We start from the raw sequence: 17,306 nt of genomic DNA on the forward strand, positions 1-17,306 counted from the left end.
TGCATAAGGAGTAGTTTGAGGCTTATTGGTGGGAAGGATGGGACGCTGATGGTCACACAGCTTGCCGCTTTAATATGAGGAAATAGAGGTTATTCCGAAATTCAACATACAAAGAATATATAAATGTTTCAAAGCGTCTGAACAAATGATGTACAAAAAGTTTTTGACTGCTCGTTGCAGTAAGTTATTTGGAGATAATCAGTCCATGTATTAATTTATACTGCGGGGCACGTGCATTATCAGTGATCAGTCAGCTCTTCAAAAGCGACAATGCGAACTTTTGCATCTAATCAGCCATAGTTGTGTCTACTACATTTCTCAGAATCTCTACTGCGCTGAACAATTACTGGACTCTCTAATCTATCGCTACTTTTATTATAAAATTTCCCTCGCTCTCACATTCCTTGTTCAGGTTTAGCACTCGATAGAAGATCGTACCTGAAGGCCGGTCTGCACCCCACCATGCCACCTTACTCGGGTCTCCAGAGGCAACAAATAGCTCAGTTTATGAACTTTACACAAGCAAAGGATGCAGTAGCTGCCAAGGTATGATCTTCCTTTTAGTATTATACCACACGCATTGTTGGTCTCAAGTCGTACACATAACTTTCCATGTCACGTGCGATAATCAAGGCCCGAAGCTGATGTTTCGTTTATAGTTCTTAAAAGCATCTAGGTGGAATGTCGAAGAAGCCATTGATGCGTAAGTTGCCTGGGATATTTCATTTCTTTTGTTCTTGTCTTGTCTTTCCCTCAATCCATGGCTGGGCCTCTGCTTTTTCTTGGGCTTTGCAATCCGCCGTACTGCAGTGTGGAAATGCCGGACTCTCTTATTGCTTGCCGAATGACTGGGCGGTTTGGGTACTCCGGTGTTTACTGGCTATGCTCTTTTCAGTTGCAGCAAGCCGTCGCCTGTCTTTGGTAAGTAAACGGGCAACTGGAGATAACTTGTCAGGCATTGACTCTCTATTCTCCTTTTGGACATTCTATGCACACGACAGAGTACTGTTGGCTGGTCTTCTATCCCATGTTAGCATCTAATTGCGTAATACCCGCCAGACGAGACTGCGGTGCTTCAGGCCAGTTTGAGGGCAGTTAAAGTAACTCACGATTACCTCCAAGCCTAGCTCGTCTATGCGGCGCCTTACCACAATTTGCCGCTTATGGAGCACATATGGGACACTCTTGAACCTCATAGACCAAAGGTGTCATGTATCTCTCTGGCCCATATGGAGTAAGGGCAAAGGACGCGGGTGAGGTTCGCAATTACCTAAATAATCCCCAGGCGTCATTCTTGTGTCATCACAACGTTTGGGTCCTTTCAAAGATTCCGAGGGAACATAACCGAGATAGGCATTCAAGCTCACAAGCGTCAAGATGAGGACCCGCTCTGGAAAGTCGGAATACTTATGTCTTCCATTGTCCATGCCTTCCCGTGCCTCAAAGAGGCGAAAGTCAGTCATACCAGCGCACATGACGTTTACTGACAAGATCCAGGTATTTCCAGAGTCCCCAGGGGGCAGGGGGCACCACCTCCTCTATCAACAAGATATTCGACAGCTATCGAGGTAAGGCAGCTCGCCCAAAGAAAAGTATCAGTTCCAACCTAATCCCATTCAGACTCCCCAGATGACAGCCCCGATGGCATCGGCATTGAAGGAGCGATGAAATTTCTCGGCGATATCCAAGTACAACTAGACGAAGTGACATGTCTCGGCATCGCAGAACTTCTGAAATCACCATCGATGGGCGAATTTACTCGAGAGGGATTCCTGAATGGTTGGAGGGCTGTCGGGTAACATCACCACCAAAACCCGTTGTCAAAATACGGAAATCAAGATAATCTAACCTAATCTACAGATGTGACTCCATCGACAAAATGGTCGCCCACGCTGACAATCTCCGATCGCAGATCCCCACGCAGCCAGATCTCTTCCGTCGCGTGTACCGCTATACCTTCCCTCTCTGCCGGATGCAGGGCCAGCGGAACCTCCAGTTTGAGATTGCAGCCGAGCAGTGGAAACTATTCTTTACGCCGGACAAGGGCGGAGTCCAGTGGGACACCGAGACGACTCCATGGCTGGAATGGTGGATCGAATTCATGGAGGAGCGCGGAAAGAAGCCCGTTAATAAGGATCTGTGGGAACAGGTTGAGGTCTTCATGAGGAAGACTCTTGACGATGAACGGTTTAGGTGGTGGAGTGCGGATGGCGCATGGCCTGGGGCACTTGATGATTTTGTAGCCTGGGTGCAGAAGAAAAGAGGGGATAATATGGATGTGGAGTGATGGTTGGTGGTGGATCGTTGAGGGGAATGAGTGTATGAATGCATAGTAGAATTGGTATATTCTACTTCTCGCAGCGCTCTAGGTCCAGCCAACTGTATCGGGCTCTACGCCTCTTTCAACCGACAAGTTTGAGAAATGTTCGCAAAACATTTGCAGTAGAACGCCCTAGTTTCTTAACTATCAAAGACTAAGGACAGGTATTGAAGGTAATATGTAATTTGACATTGCAAAGGGTAGACAGCAGCACTATGGACTATCAAGTTATGTATATCGACAGCTGCAGACAGAAACTAAGAAAAACATACATCGTGACGGTCAAACATATCTTCATCTCGGCACGACACAAGATAGGGAATGGTCTTGGGGCCAGATCAGAATAGAACATGAGAATGTAATCAATCAAACATGCGAAAGGGGTAATTGGGGGCGGAGAGGGGGAAGAAATAGATTGTCCGTGCCTTCGGCTTGCTTTTCCTTGAGGCAACGTATTGCATCTATTCAACCGAGGTATGGTGTGGGCGGGCCGAGGATTATGGAAGGCGTTCGGGTCGTTCCGCTTGGGCCGGATGGGTAGGGTCTGAATCTATATACATTTACTAGTAGCCCTTGGGCTCGAAATCACTGCCTGGGCCGGCGCGACGTTGGTCGTAACGCTATGTAGGTTTGTAAATTAGTGTCTGGGATGAAATGGTTGAAGAGGGCATTTACCTTTTTCAGGGCCTCGAGGCGCTTTCTCTTCGTGTGGGTGTTGACATAAGTTCCAATGAAGAAACCGATGATGTTGAAGAATGGCACCCAAGTGTGCTCGGGGAGGAACTTCTGCGCGAACGCAAGTGCGAGAGGGGAAGTGACCCAGCTGACTTTCATGACGGGCATGAAACCAGCGCGAACAGTGGCGCGAACCTGATGGAAGGTGCGCGCGCCAGTGATGACGGCCATCGACGATAGGTACACCACGTTTTGGATGGGGGAGATCTGCGTTTTAGGTTAGCGTATCCGCGCATTCCAGAGATCGAAGGCTCGATTTGTGGGACGCCCGACATGAATGGGGAACGTACGATGAGATTGCTAAAAAGAATCTGCAGGATCTTGGCCTTCAGGCTTGTGCGGCCGGCAAAGATCTTTTGGAGGATGCCCACGAGGAAGTGGCCCAGTGGGGCAGCGACAAACATGCCGTAGAGAAGCATTTTAGGAACACGGGCGCTGAAGTAGTGCCCATTCCTGCTGACATCATTCGCGATCCACGAGGCCAAGTATTCTTGAGTTGCGGAAAGCACACCCGACGTCAACATCTTGGTGCGCAGAGGGTTCTTCTGCAGCTGACGCAGGTACATCTGTAAAAGCGAGCATTTTCCATGTCAGCGAGTTGCGATCGTACCGACCGCGATAGTATCAATCGCCGAGCCGAGGATGGAGGATAAACATACAGCCATATAGCCATTCTGAGGGTTTCCGCCAGTCAAGCGTTCGCCGACCTTGTGCACCAATTCCTTTGTATCTTGGCGAATTGACTTTGCGGCCTCCTCCTGAAACTGTCCCTGGACCTGGCCCTTAATCTGTTCCGTGACCTGTTGCGTGACCTGTTGCGCGACCTGGTCCTGGAACCTATCCTGAAATTTCACGGACATGATGGCGGTTGCTGCGGTTGCGTCGGCAATAGAACACGAGGGTAACGATGATAAGATCGGTTCTCGGAATTGACGGCAACGGGTACAATTGCGGCGGACGCGGTCTCTGAGAAACAGTTAATACACGATCCGCTCGGACAATAAAGCATACAATGGACTTTAGATGACGGACAGTTGGATATGGGGCGCTGTGGGTTAAGAGGGGAATAAGAAAATCGGTGAGAGATTGATTATGGGGTTGGAGAAGAAAGAAAAAGTCCCGCCAGGAACTAAAGAAACAGGGGGGGGAGGAGCTGAGCTACTGTTTGTTTATTGAACGAGGAGGCTGGCTGGAACTCCCCAGACCGAAAAAAAAAAAAGTTCCCAGCTTGGGGGGACACGGAAAGCTTACCGAGGTTAAGTAAGGTAAATAATTGGTAGTAGAACAATTAAGAGGTTAAATGAATCGAGGGAATTAAACCGATTAATTTAGGATAGACACTCAATAGATGACGAAATTGTTTATCGAACTGGAGAACGTGTGGGTTTCTCTTATATGCAGGTCATTTATCGAAAAACAAAAACAAAAAAAATAAATAAAAAATGGTTTCAGATAAGAAAGATACAAAAAAGGGAACCCTTTTCCCAAGAGAGACCGTCACAAAATAGTCAGTGTTGGAAACTGGGGATTTAAAGCTGGAGGGAAAAGTGGAGGATAAATCGGGATCTCTCAAGGCGACAGGTCATTTGAAGTCGGCCACGAATGTCGGCAGATCTTATTTATATTGCTGTTCACTAAATTCAAAATTACCTGCTAATTTGGTTTTATACGCAACCAACTGCAATTGTCCGCTGCCTATCGGTCACCTCCGATAGCCTATCGCTTCGGCTCGCTCGAAAGTTTATTTGCCTATTATGTTTTGGTTATTACTCCGTACTTGGAATAATATTCTCCACTATATAAGGACCTGGTGTATTCATAACTATCACAGTGCCTACTTCTACTACACAATTAACATACCGAGATTTATCGCTTACATATGCTTTGTATGCTGAGTCGAAGCTTTCATTCCATCACTCACAACCTATATTCTTGATACAGGACGCTGGCCTATTTACAGAAGAACCAAGCAATGATGAAAATACAAGGGAAAAAGAAAAGAGAAAAAGAGAAAAAGAAAAAGGAAGTATGTAATAAAATGAAGTTTCAAAAATACATAATTCAGGTTTGGTCTGTGTTTCAATCACCATCTTCTTTCAGAATCCGATACACGACATGAAATGAACTTACTATATAATTTGCAGTCTGGTTCTTTGCCATACCTTTGAAGCTTCACTCCAGCATCCCAGGATGACATACTAGATCTATCTGATTGTTATCAACTTGGTGTTCATGAGAGGTGAATTACAAGACAAAGTGAATATACCACTTGGCCGGAATATTTCTTTATCATGCATGATGGTTATTATTTCCTAGCTTCGATCTTTCTGTCACAGAGCGCACCCTTTTACTACTTTATGAGTGAATGCTATCACCCACTCTTAATATGTCTCTTCTTGTTACTGTGTGATACCGTACCTATGCTCTCATATCCAATCACACTGCTCTGGTTTTTCATTTCATCCCATCCTGAGCTATGGCAGACAATGAACATGGCGACTCCGGAGAGAACACAGGTGTTCACCCTACCGATTCACTTCCTATCCTACAAGTGCCTTCTTTAGCATCCAACTACCCTTTGGCCCACCATTATCAAGCTCCCGCCCAAGAAAGTGATGTTTGGCCTGCCTCGGAACCCCAGCTACCTCTCGATTATCAGAAACATTATACTGGACATCCGCCCATGGCTTCTCCGACAACCCAGTCAGCTGTCCGCCAGCATCGCTGTCATCACAGTGTGATGGAACGCCAGTTCTGCATTGACCGTACGGAAACATGCAACTCATGTGGAAGACAGCCATTCCTCGGATGGCTCTACCTCTGTGTTGAGGATATTTCGGGCTTCTCTGATCCCTTAGATCCCATAAATGGCCCATTCCTCAGTCCGTGGATACTAAAAGCCATGGAAGATGGCCACTATACGACCGAACAGAAAGAAATCGTGATTCACCAAAAGTTGAACGTCGTGAGGACGGCGGAGAGAGAAAGAGGCCCCGTACCTCCACCGCTGTCTATGCTCTATGCAGAGCGTAGTGCGCTAAACGGTCACAACCAAGATGATCCATGGGTAGAGTTGGTAGAGGATGTCAGCCAGCGGGATGAGAGTGCCCCCAAAACCAGCGAATCAGCGGTTCGCCTCGACCGTCCTGAGCAAGCCTCGCAGCTACTCCAGCCTTCACACCCTTCTCTTCCATGTACATTCAAGGCTTGTCGTTACTGCGAGCGTCGCCATGGTAACCTCGAGGAGCGCACCTGGATAAGTCTCAATGAAATCTGCAATGATCCTTCCATTCCCCCTCCAGACTCGTGGGAACTGCTTGAGCGACCTGTCTCCGATGCCAATATTCTTCGAAACTTAGAGCTGCCCTCTCAGCGTATCTGGATTGGTTCTCAAGAGGCGAGTTCCTCGGCATACGGCATCGCAGAGAGCCGCGAAGATATAAGCGCTAGGTTCTATTCTCAGGAGAATATCACTAGCACCAATCTCCATGGGCTTCTGGATCAATCCCTGAACATATCGGTCAGAACAGAGCAGACCATTGCATCTTATACGAGCCAGCTAAGTGAAAGTATTGCCATTGGGGTGGCTCTCTCTGCGTTCGATGATCACTCAGCATCGTTTCCCTTGTCAGGCTCATTAGAGCACGGTCATGATGAATGTAACACCGGGGAATAGATTTGACAGGGAAGCTGCATACAACTCTCGATTCATGGCTATTACGTGGGGGAAGTGGGAAGCAAAGTAAGAAGGATTATGGGGCCCAGAGCTACAACGTGGAGTATATTGTGTGACGACTGACTGCATTGATTATTACTGTCCTCATCTGACAGGGACCAAAAAAGATAATTAGAAGAAATTTGATTATCATAGTGGCCCTGGAATGCAAAGGCATGTGTTACATAGTGGGATGATCTTCTAGAAATTATTATGAGAAGTTCCGCGGGCATAATTTCCCAAACAATTCCACTAGATGACGGAATCCACATGCAGATCAACCACGCTTCAAGTTTTGCATGCGGTACGCGCGGGTACTTTTGCAAGACAAATTAGCCTGCTACAACTATATAAACCGACATTCTCTACCCACACGGTGGTTTATGGGTAGGACAACTGTTGTGAAGGACCGGCAGTCAAAGTGCGCGCAAATTGATTCGGTTGATCACAGCGATTTGTCTGCAAACTCCGAACCTCGGCATCCGCGCCAAGTGCAAAAGAAGTGCTAGTCAGATGCTCTGCGTTTGACATTTCCCTATAAATCCACATCGCCCTGCGCTCCATACCGCCCTCTCCAGAGCATCGGAGACTCCCGCATATTTTTTATAGTGCCCGTTATGGCCGACACTGAAAATCCCCCTGATTCTTCTGCGCCCGCCGTTGCCGAAACACCGAATGTGGGGAAATCGGCCAGTCCCGCGGGGGGTTCAGCACCGCGACCATCCTCCTTGGATGTTGCTCAGCGCCAACTGCTAGGAGCCCTCAGGGCAACCGACGTCACCATAGGCCGCTTGGACAAGTAAGTACTTGGCTGAGGTCTCCGTTATACGTGCGGTTCTCTGCTTTTGCGCGACAGGCGTCTCGACCAGCAGCAGTTACCATCATATCCATGTGACTAACTGCGCAATGTGCATAGGCTCATGTCATCGGCCTATGGCCAAGAACGAGTATTTGCTGTCACCGGTTATCTCACCCATGCGCTCCATCACCTCCTCGCCTCCGCACCATGGATTGCCCTCCAAACACGGCTCGGCCTTCTGGCCCGATTGAGATCCAAAACCAAGCCTGTCGCATCTAACTCGACTCCCTCGCAGTCCCGACTGCTTGCCCTCTCCGCTCTCATGTCGGAAACCCGCTATAGCCTCCGGCTCTTGGGCCTCTTCCCTCTCTGGACTTGGGGTTCCGCTACATTGAAATCTCCCCCATCGGACCGCATCCTCTATGCACTTACCCTTCTCCAAGTGGTTGTGAACATGATCTACCAAGCCCTTGAGAATGCTGGCTTCCTAGCTTCCAAGGGAGTAATCTCGAAGAAGTTCATCGACCGCTGGGGCGGAATTGACAAGTGGTATATATGGAGTACACGGGCCTGGTTCGGCCACATCTTCTTCCAGTTCTTCGTGCTGTGGAGAGAGCACGTGCTCCGGAAGAGGAGAATGAGGGGTGAAGTGTCAGAGGAGAAGAAGGAGGAGGCCTTGAAAGCCGAGGTTCGCGCCTGGAAGAAGAGTCTGGTGAATAATACCTGCTGGGCCCCGTTGTGTCTTCACTGGTGTTTCGAAAAGGGAATTGGTTTCCCTGACAGCTTGAGCGGAGTTGTTAGTTTCATGGCTGGGGGTTGGGGCGTTTATGACTTATGGGCCGCAACTGCGCAGTCCTAGACAAACAGGAAATCCGGCTGGACTGAGATCTGTGTATAACTGTGGCTTAGAGTATATTAAGTGGCGCAAACCGGGGATAAAATCTCAAAGATAGAATATAACTTTTCCTAATTTTTAAGAATTCCCTTTACATCACATACTGTCAACTGATTTCCATCGCCTTTCTCCAGCATATATCTATTTGCTACTGTTCTATGCATGAAGCCCTAACTGCACCGAACCTCAGCTCCTAATTCTATCATAAGACCCTGCATGCATAAAACCTCAAAACGCCGATTTAAATGGCAACCAATCTCGAACGATCGCTGAAAAAGACAACCCTACTGCTAACCCAGGTCTTACAGAAACAACCCCGACCCGTCTAGCATATGCCTGTGCTGGGAATTAACAATGTTCTCATAGAACTTTTCTTTCAAAAACCAATCCAGTGGCCAAGCCGTGCTCTCGACAGGTATCAGGCCCTCCTTCGAACCATGCCAAGCAAACATACCAGCATCAACCATCTGCTCACTGCAAATATCATGGCAAGGTAAGCTACTATCCTTCAGACATATCTGAGCCCTCACGTCCACTAGGTTCATAAGTCCTCCTTCAAAATCATATATCAAGTTCCGCTGGTCCACGTCCAGTCCCAATACGAGCATTCCTTGCACCGTATCATGCGGATTGAATGTTTGAACAACGACAGGCGGACTCTTCGGTGATATCTGGTAGAGCATGTAGCCTGATACACATGCCCGGATCATTCTTTTTGTGATGTCGGTGGCTGGGTCTTCTCTTATGAAATACTTGAGTACGGTGGGAAGCATTAACACTCCGTAGACGAAGCGCGGTGAACAGTTTGGCCTTCCGAGGAACTCTGTCAATGTTTCCTCTGTGAAGGTGTTAAGGAGGGCTTGGTTGAAGTCGACTGGGTACCATGGTTTGCACTCCATTCTATGAGGTTGGAGACCCTGCAGGACTGGTTCAGGTGAAGTGGACGCTCATTCCCCGGAGTGATACTCGGGTTCTGATCCTTCTTTGTCGTAATTGTATGTTTGTTGTACTCTTCTATTATTCTTGGGACTCGTGGCGCGATTATAAGGAGTGATGACTTGGACGAACTATGTAATGGTCCGTTGATAGTAGTGTGCTCTCCCAAGTATGAGATACGAATGATATTTCCTTGATAGGCTTTATGATTATGGCGCTTTCCAGTCAATTTTAATGGAAGTATCTTGATATCTAGTTTAAAATGGAAGACTAGTGAATTATTTGGAAGGTATACAACACTTGAGGAGAGCAATGTTAAAGATGGAAAGCACGTTTAGTAAGTATACTGGGTAGTACTGAACAAGTTTGGGATATTAGGGCTTTATACAGCTTTTCAAACCAGGCAACTTTCTATCATGGGCAAAGCCTGACTGAGAAGGCACCTCCATTTGCCTAGTCATGTTGGAGCCTTGGGTTAAAGGGGGTGATATGTAGGGTGAACGAGGCTGGTGCCACAGATGGGCAACAAATGATATAGCCCTTTTGCCTGAGGCAACCAGGCACATCAACAGTGCGGAGTACAGTGTTTAGGTAGGAGAAGTTGGAGTAGGCAAGGAAGATCAGTCAGCATCAACGACTAAAACAGAAGTTAAAGATAAGAACCTTGAAGGCAAAAGCCACTTGGCAACAAAGAACATTTCCGAACCTCAGAGCTTTCCTTATTAATAATATTAATACTAGAATAAAGAAATGAATGATTATATCTTGGAGTTGACCAGTCGATACTTTGGGTAGCTTGTCAGTATGCGACCGGCTTCCATAGGCTTCTGTACTCGGGGCGGTGGCGGCAGTGGCTAATGAGTGAGGAAGTTTGATCTGGCTTAAGTCATCAACAATAGGCAGTTGAGACTATCGTCACCTCTTAACGGGTAGCTGTTTCTGCCACTTCTGATCTCACTTCCAACTCTCTGTCTCCGCTGCATTTTATCAATCCTTCCCCCTTCTCCCATTTGCTCATCCCTCAGACCGTCTATTGCGTTTGCTGGATCCTTTGTCTGTGTTTCATTTTTTGTTCTTTTTTTCTACTTTCCAGTTCCTGTCGTCGGGCATCGTAAGTCCGATACAGTGACGTCCTTCGTACCTTCAGGCCTACCCTGCTTCAAGAGCTTGCTAGATCAGTGATCCATCCCCATTCGCCGTCAAAATGAGCGCAGAACCCGACCACACTCATGATAAGAAGAGGGTGCACCTTCAGTATGCTTCAAGTTCTCCCCTCTTACCGTGATTCATGTGCTAACCGAGCTCAAGGGACGCCTCTGGCGCCGAGAAGAAAGAGGTGAAGATTCATCGCAGAAAGAGAATTTACCGGCCATGACACTGACTGGTCTCGCCACAGGAACTCGATACCGCAACGGCCATCCTAAAGAAGAAGAAGAAGCCCAACTCATTGATGTATGCTAGTATTCCCCACCACTGCTAACAATGGAGGGGATCTCTCGATGGATGCTAATCAGAGCGCTTTCAGTGTGACTGATGCCGTCAACGATGATAACTCCGTTATTGCCCTTTCCAACAACACTATGGAAACCCTCCAACTCTTCCGCGGTGACACAGTTCTGGTTAAGGGCAAGAAGCGGAAAGACACCGTTCTGATTGTGTTGGCGGATGATGATCTCGATGATGGGAGTGCCCGCATCAACCGTGTGGTGAGGCACAACCTCCGTGTCAAGCACGGCGATGTCATCACTGTTCACCCATGCCCTGATATTAAATATGTAGGTACTTCCTGACTACGGCTCGACAGGGCGTGCCAGCTAACCACATTCTGGTATTGTAGGCCAAGCGTATTGCCGTTCTCCCGATCGCAGACACTGTTGAGGGTCTCACCGGCTCCTTGTTCGACGTCTTCCTTGCCCCCTACTTCCGCGAAGCCTACAGACCCGTGAGACAGGGTGACCTGTTCACAGTAAGAGGAGGTATGAGGCAAGTGGAATTCAAGGTCGTGGAAGTGGATCCTCCGGAGTATGGCATTGTTGCACAAGATACCGTCATCCATTGCGAGGGTGAGCCTATCCAGCGCGAGGATGAGGAGGGTAACCTCAACGAGGTCGGTTACGATGACATTGGTGGCTGCCGGAAGCAGATGGCACAGATCCGTGAATTGGTGGAGCTGCCCCTCCGTCATCCCCAGCTGTTTAAGTCCATTGGTATCAAGCCACCTCGCGGTATCCTCATGTACGGTCCCCCCGGTACTGGTAAGACTCTGATGGCTCGTGCCGTGGCGAACGAGACCGGTGCTTTCTTCTTCTTGATCAACGGTCCTGAGATCATGTCCAAGATGGCCGGTGAGTCCGAATCGAACCTGCGCAAGGCCTTTGAGGAGGCTGAGAAGAACTCCCCCGCAATCATCTTCATTGATGAGATCGATTCCATCGCCCCTAAGCGTGAGAAAACCAATGGTGAAGTTGAGCGCCGTGTCGTCTCTCAGCTCCTCACCCTAATGGACGGTATGAAGGCTCGTTCCAACGTTGTAGTCATGGCGGCCACCAACCGTCCCAACTCTATCGATCCTGCTCTCCGTCGTTTCGGCCGTTTCGATCGTGAGGTCGATATTGGTATTCCCGACCCCACTGGCCGCCTGGAGATTATGCAGATCCACACCAAGAACATGAAGCTCGGAGAGGACGTTGACCTGGAGACCATCGCCGCTGAGACCCATGGTTACGTCGGCTCTGATCTTGCTTCTCTCTGCTCTGAGGCTGCCATGCAGCAGATTCGTGAGAAGATGGATCTGATCGATCTGGACGAGGATACTATTGATGCTGAGGTGCTCGACTCCCTTGGTGTCACCATGGAGAACTTCCGTTATGCCCTTGGCGTCTCCAACCCCTCCGCTCTTCGCGAAGTGGCTGTTGTCGAGGTGCCCAACGTTCGTTGGGAGGACATTGGTGGTCTCGAGGAGGTCAAGCGCGAGCTCATCGAGAGCGTGCAGTACCCTGTGGACCACCCTGAGAAGTATCAGAAGTTTGGTCTTTCGCCTTCTCGAGGTGTGCTGTTCTACGGTCCCCCTGGTACTGGTAAGACCATGCTTGCCAAGGCCGTCGCTAATGAGTGCGCTGCCAACTTCATCTCCGTTAAGGGCCCTGAACTGCTCTCGATGTGGTTCGGTGAGTCCGAGAGCAACATTCGGGATATCTTTGATAAGGCCCGTGCTGCCGCTCCTTGTGTCGTCTTCCTGGATGAGTTGGATTCGATCGCCAAGTCCCGTGGTGGTTCTGTTGGTGATGCTGGTGGTGCCTCTGACCGTGTTGTCAACCAGCTCCTGACCGGTATGTGTAGAAGCAGACAATGTATGCGCTTAAATGCATAAGCTAACTTTCATCTTAGAAATGGACGGTATGACCTCCAAGAAGAACGTCTTCGTCATTGGTGCGACGAATAGACCCGAGCAGCTTGATGCTGCCCTTGTCCGTCCTGGTCGTCTGGACACTCTTGTCTACGTTCCCCTGCCCGACCAGGCTTCCCGTGAGGGTATCCTCAAGGCCCAGCTGCGCAAGACCCCTGTCGCATCCGATGTGGACTTGCCCTTCATTGCCAGCAAGACCCACGGATTCTCTGGTGCTGATCTTGGATTCGTTACTCAACGTGCTGTCAAGCTGGCCATCAAGCAGTCTATCACTGCTGATATTGAGCGCCAGAAGCAGCGTGAGGCCAACGGCGAGGATGTCAAGATGGAGGAAGACGAGGAGGTCGACGAGGAGGATCCTGTGCCGGAGCTTACCCGTGCGCACTTCGAGGAGGCCATGAAGTCGGCCCGTCGGTCCGTCAGCGACGTGGAAATCCGCCGTTACGAGGCTTTCGCTCAGAGCTTGAAGAACTCGGGCGGCAGCAGCTTCTTCCGCTTCCCCTCCGCGGGCGAGGTCCAGGACAACAACACGTTCGGTGAAGCCGGCAATGACGACAGCCTCTATGACTAAATTGGGTTTCATGTTTTTTCTTCTAAAGTCTTTCTTAGTTATGTATCGGCACTAGTTAGATCTAGCGGGGCTGATGAGGGTATGGACTGCTAGGAAATACGATTGGTTTCTGCTTCCTTTTGAACAGGGTTTGTCCATCTTTTGTGTCTATCTACGTCTCGCATACTAGATGCCATAATAGTTCTTAGTGGAGGGATGAACTCGACGTTCTAGTTTAATGCATCAATGACTGTTATAGAATCAAGAATGTTCCCGTAATACAGATATTTCCATTGGATTAAAACACTGCCACGGCAAAGGTGGACAAGACCACAAGTTGACGTTGTACATGCACGCCGTAGTGGATAATGGTATCAAAATGCAGCAAACTCCCCACCGTTTTAAACACCAATCTCGCCAGACGACCCATGACAAGTGATCCGAACAAGAATGCCAAAAGCCAGATGTACCCTGAAGAACCGAAAAATGAAAAAGAGAAGGACCAAAAATAAAGAACATATGACGCCCAAGTTCACTTTACCTGTTTTCCAGGCTTCGGCTTCTTATCCGTCTTCTTAACAGGGCTTGTATCACCATTTTTTAGTGACTGGTCCCCTGTCTTCGACGACTTGGATGGTTTAGTCTTCGTTTCCCCGCCGCCCTCTTGCTTCCCATCACCAGTGCTATGGTGCGAATCATGGTGTTCTAACAAATCTGAATCATCATCGAGCACCACCACCTCGCGCAATACCTCTTTGATCGCCCTCACACCCTGCTCAACCACTGCCTCCGGGATCCGCACATCCACTTTCTCAAAGTACCCGTCCGCATCGCCGTTACTATTCTTGTCCTCTTCGTTCACATTGTCCAAGCCTGCTAGCGATGGGTGCTTTCGTCCCTCCGCGGATGCAACCACTGCCTCAACAACATCATCAAATCGCTCGCATCGTCCGCCGCGCAGGAGCTCCTGCGATAGCTTCCGAACCTTTTCCGTCCATCCCATCCGCTGCAGGGAGCAGAGGAGGGTCGCGTGAAGATCGTCTAGCGCCGTGGTGGAGGCCAGGTGCGCGAGGAGGTCCGATTCGAGACTTTCCGACGAGGCTGGGGTTATCCCTGTGCTTTGAGAGGTGGTCATTTTGCCTTGCCTGGGTTCGTTCGTCGGCTCGCTGCTGAATTTTATTCCGATCCCTTTTATTCCGTTTCTAACCAGTCCCCGTTATTGGTCCGTGGACCGTGCAAATCAAGTAAGTAGGCAGGAACACCGGGGCGATGAGGTCGTCGTCGGCGGCGCGTGGACGGCGGCGGGATATAGATTTTCGGTTTCTGCCGATCTGACCACAGCCAGACACCTTCTTTTCCTTAGTTTCTTTTTCTTTTGCCTTTTCCTTCAATAGTATCGGGGGAAATCGTCTCCGGACGGTCCGTTCGTAAACCGAGGCTTGTTGCGACTTGTACTAGTAGGTCTTGAATCCTTTTCGCGATCGAATTGGAATTGCAACGCGGAGAACCTCGGCGGTAGGGCGGAGCGAACGACGGATAGAAGGTCGGTAAGGTGGTTGATGCGATCTTTTCGCGATCGCCGCGTCGCTAGCTTCCTTCTGCTTTTGGTTTGGTCTGGGTTTGCGCACGTAGGTGACGGAGAAAAAGGATTTAGGACTTACGTTGGATTTGTCTTAAAGAGTCCGTGCGAATTGCGCGCGCGTTGAGAAGGTGGAGATTTCAACTCTTTGGGGGCATTTGGAAAAATGGAAGTGGAGAGAACATGAAAGGTGACAGGGGTTTCTCGTAACGGGGGGGCGTATGATGACTACATTGTGGATTGCCACTTAGGGTTGGAGAGATAGGTGTGAACAATAGAACATAGGGGGTTTGGAATGGATTGGAATGGGTATTGGGGTTGGTTAATTGGGATTTCTTTCTTGGAATTGAATTGAACCGATTAAATTTTATATATGGGGTAGGGTTGGGAGTGGGTTATCGCTGTTGGTGGGTGTCGTATCCCGGTATCTAGATAGGTGTACGTATATATTACTACTATTGTCAATTTAGTGGGTGGTGGTGTTCATTTATTGATTATTTATTGATACCTTTTGACAATGTGAATGATTTGCCATGGTACATATTAGATAGATCAGTATGTCTAAAAGCTTGTGGTATATATAGCTGCAATGGATCACATATCCACATCACTTTTGGACAGCTATACCCTAATGCTTCATAGAGTTCACAGTACTACCAGAATGTTGCTCATGAGAAATGGTAGTTTATCCTACGAATACATCTTCATAATTGTGAACTGCACAATTATGACCACAAAGATTAAAAGAAAAATCGAACAAGACTAAAAAAAGGAGTAAAAGACTACTTCAGTAGTGCAATGCCAGTCATCGAGACCCAGGCGCACGGATACACCACTATCGGAAAGCTAGGAGAATAAAATAGAAGAACGGGGAAGACCTTGTCCGGGTTACTAATTAAACAGAGGTTAAATAGTTTCCAAGGGCATTCCACGGGTCAAGTACAGCCACAGGCTAGTGCAACGGTTCTCTTGAACAGGTGTTTGCGTGTTCTCTGCGGATGGCTGGCAGGATTGCATCGCAAGGGGAGGGGGGGGAGTCCAGTCCCTATTACCATACATAGTGACCTATAAGCGTTGAGCGTTCGCACGGAACGAACTGAGTACCAGGGGTCCTGATGGGCGAGTGAAGCATGTAGCTGACGACTGGCGCTTGGAAGGATTGCGTCGGTCGAATGCCCATCAAATACATTTTTTTATTTTCAATAGCGTGCACAGTTTTCTCTATTAAAGCTACCCCATACGTCGTGCGGTTCCGGAGTACGCCGTCAGGATCAATAATGATTTCCGTTTCCATTTACTAGTTACAGGAAAGTCCTAAGTAGTTCTGCCTAGAGAAAAGATTGTACGGAGTAAGAACTAGACGGGAATGGCTAAAGGCAGATACTAGTTAACTTTTTTTTTATTTTTATTTTTATATTATTTTTTTTTTTGATTATTTATTTTCCACAGTGGATTCTGACAGCGGAGCATTCGGACCCTCCCAGCCGCCAAAAGCGTTAGGCGCTCCGACGCTATTGGATTTTGACAGCAGTCTCTTTTCTTTCTCAATCGTCCATTCCATTGTCTGCAGGAAAATAGTTCGCTTTTGCCCTGTGGGTTTTGGTTTTGGGCTTTCTCCTGAACAAATACTTTGTAGCATCTTTTCCCTGATTTGGTCGATGAATTGATTAGATCGATGATCTCGGTTAAGGATTTTATTTTATTTTATTTTTAACATCTGCCCCTGAGTATGGGCTGATATTGATATCGAGTTGAACTATCAATTATTGTGGTATTTTAGTTTATCATATTTTCTCCGTTCACCTTTCTGGAGAGTACTCGGAAGAGTGTGGTTGTGTGTTCGTTCGATACACACCCTGTTGATCATTGAGGGAGAGGGGGTCTCTGATCAGTGGATAAATAGAAAGTGTGAAAGCCAATTATCTAGACAAGTAGGAATAGAAATAGTCCCTTACGAGAAGGACTGGTGTCGTAGGATGGTTAGGATATGGCTGGGGAAGATCCAAATGCAAGGATGCGAGATTGTCCACCAATACATTTTGTATGGGTAGATTAATGGTAGCATTAGAATTGTGTTCTTCGAGGTGGACTGGGCATGTGTCATTTCATTGCATATCCCCTGGCTATAGTCTTCTGATATATAACAAATGAGAAAAAAAGAAAATAAAAATAAAAACCAAGCCTACTTTGGACTAAGACAGGAATTTTCTTAAAATCAATAGTGACTGGTACTATAAAGTCAAGTTTATCTAGTGATTCATGTATATCAGGGACTTGGATACAGTGAAGTGGCTAAACCATAATATAAGTTATTGGATCGAACATCGAGAGAAAAATAGAAACAGTATCGTGAAAATAAAAAGGAATAATA

The 17,306-nt window shown here is 48.0% G+C and overlaps 7 protein-coding genes across 7 annotated transcripts; 4 read left to right on the forward strand and 3 right to left on the reverse strand.

Moving 5' to 3' along the window:
- The first annotated feature begins 302 nt into the window (after positions 1–302).
- Positions 303–2,429, forward strand: BDV27DRAFT_135036 (defective in cullin neddylation 1 family protein). Its single transcript, XM_032068431.1, has 5 exons — positions 303–546; positions 660–703; positions 1,498–1,568; positions 1,621–1,795; positions 1,861–2,429. The coding sequence occupies exons 1-5, from the start codon at positions 463–465 to the stop codon at positions 2,285–2,287; spliced, it is 801 nt and encodes a 266-aa protein (XP_031923209.1). The 5' UTR covers positions 303–462; the 3' UTR covers positions 2,288–2,429.
- A 7-nt stretch (positions 2,430–2,436) lies between these two features.
- Positions 2,437–4,637, reverse strand: BDV27DRAFT_135038 (Mpv17/PMP22 family protein). Its single transcript, XM_032068432.1, has 5 exons — positions 4,088–4,637; positions 3,715–4,021; positions 3,346–3,621; positions 2,996–3,262; positions 2,437–2,940 (listed from the first exon to the last, which is right to left on the reverse strand). Exons 2-5 carry the CDS (start codon positions 3,913–3,915, stop codon positions 2,884–2,886), a joined length of 801 nt encoding a protein of 266 aa, XP_031923210.1. The 5' UTR covers positions 3,916–4,021; positions 4,088–4,637; the 3' UTR covers positions 2,437–2,883.
- Positions 4,638–5,241: 604 nt separating this feature from the next.
- Positions 5,242–6,752, forward strand: BDV27DRAFT_44604 (uncharacterized protein). The gene has a single exon (XM_032076656.1). It carries the CDS (start codon positions 5,532–5,534, stop codon positions 6,729–6,731), a length of 1,200 nt encoding a protein of 399 aa, XP_031923211.1. The 5' UTR covers positions 5,242–5,531; the 3' UTR covers positions 6,732–6,752.
- A 635-nt stretch (positions 6,753–7,387) lies between these two features.
- On the forward strand, positions 7,388–8,428 carry BDV27DRAFT_161962 (uncharacterized protein; the record flags this gene model as incomplete). The annotated part of the gene is made up of 2 exons (XM_032073309.1): positions 7,388–7,569; positions 7,687–8,428. 2 exons carry the CDS (start codon positions 7,388–7,390, stop codon positions 8,426–8,428), a joined length of 924 nt encoding a protein of 307 aa, XP_031923212.1.
- A 338-nt stretch (positions 8,429–8,766) lies between these two features.
- On the reverse strand, positions 8,767–9,363 carry BDV27DRAFT_161963 (uncharacterized protein; the record flags this gene model as incomplete). The annotated part of the gene is made up of 1 exon (XM_032073310.1): positions 8,767–9,363. One exon carries the CDS (start codon positions 9,361–9,363, stop codon positions 8,767–8,769), a length of 597 nt encoding a protein of 198 aa, XP_031923213.1.
- A 982-nt stretch (positions 9,364–10,345) lies between these two features.
- cdc48 (AAA family ATPase CDC48) lies at positions 10,346–13,637 on the forward strand. Its single transcript, XM_032076657.1, has 6 exons — positions 10,346–10,654; positions 10,709–10,736; positions 10,797–10,852; positions 10,926–11,175; positions 11,238–12,729; positions 12,788–13,637. Exons 1-6 carry the CDS (start codon positions 10,605–10,607, stop codon positions 13,375–13,377), a joined length of 2,466 nt encoding a protein of 821 aa, XP_031923214.1. The 5' UTR covers positions 10,346–10,604; the 3' UTR covers positions 13,378–13,637.
- Positions 13,638–13,888: 251 nt separating this feature from the next.
- On the reverse strand, positions 13,889–14,491 carry BDV27DRAFT_161965 (uncharacterized protein; the record flags this gene model as incomplete). The annotated part of the gene is made up of 1 exon (XM_032073311.1): positions 13,889–14,491. The coding sequence occupies one exon, from the start codon at positions 14,489–14,491 to the stop codon at positions 13,889–13,891; it is 603 nt and encodes a 200-aa protein (XP_031923215.1).
- Positions 14,492–17,306: the final 2,815 nt, after the last annotated feature.

This window comes from Aspergillus caelatus, assembly GCF_009193585.1.
Source record: "Aspergillus caelatus strain CBS 763.97 unplaced genomic scaffold BDV27scaffold_227, whole genome shotgun sequence".
NCBI classification, from domain to species: domain Eukaryota; kingdom Fungi; phylum Ascomycota; class Eurotiomycetes; order Eurotiales; family Aspergillaceae; genus Aspergillus; species Aspergillus caelatus.

What these genes read in the sequence shown, in the direction of transcription:
- cdc48 (XM_032076657.1), top strand. Translation starts at nt 10,605, where the DNA reads ATGAGCGCAGAACCCGACCACACTCATGATAAGAAGAGGGTGCACCTT. An exon ending in AAGAAGAGGGTGCACCTTCA is followed by an intron (nt 10,655 to 10,708) that starts GTATGCTTCAAG and finishes ACCGAGCTCAAG; the next exon opens with GGACGCCTCTGGCGCCGAGA. An exon ending in TGTCAACCAGCTCCTGACCG is followed by an intron (nt 12,730 to 12,787) that starts GTATGTGTAGAA and finishes CTTTCATCTTAG; the next exon opens with AAATGGACGGTATGACCTCC.
- BDV27DRAFT_135038 (XM_032068432.1), bottom strand. Translation starts at nt 3,915, where the DNA reads ATGTCCGTGAAATTTCAGGATAGGTTCCAGGACCAGGTCGCGCAACAG. An exon ending in CTCAGAATGGCTATATGGCT is followed by an intron (nt 3,622 to 3,714) that starts GTATGTTTATCC and finishes TCGCTTTTACAG; the next exon opens with ATGTACCTGCGTCAGCTGCA. An exon ending in GCCTCGAGGCCCTGAAAAAG is followed by an intron (nt 2,941 to 2,995) that starts GTAAATGCCCTC and finishes AAACCTACATAG; the next exon opens with CGTTACGACCAACGTCGCGC.
- BDV27DRAFT_44604 (XM_032076656.1), top strand. Translation starts at nt 5,532, where the DNA reads ATGGCAGACAATGAACATGGCGACTCCGGAGAGAACACAGGTGTTCAC.
- BDV27DRAFT_135036 (XM_032068431.1), top strand. Translation starts at nt 463, where the DNA reads ATGCCACCTTACTCGGGTCTCCAGAGGCAACAAATAGCTCAGTTTATG. An exon ending in AGGATGCAGTAGCTGCCAAG is followed by an intron (nt 547 to 659) that starts GTATGATCTTCC and finishes TTTCGTTTATAG; the next exon opens with TTCTTAAAAGCATCTAGGTG. An exon ending in GATATTCGACAGCTATCGAG is followed by an intron (nt 1,569 to 1,620) that starts GTAAGGCAGCTC and finishes AATCCCATTCAG; the next exon opens with ACTCCCCAGATGACAGCCCC.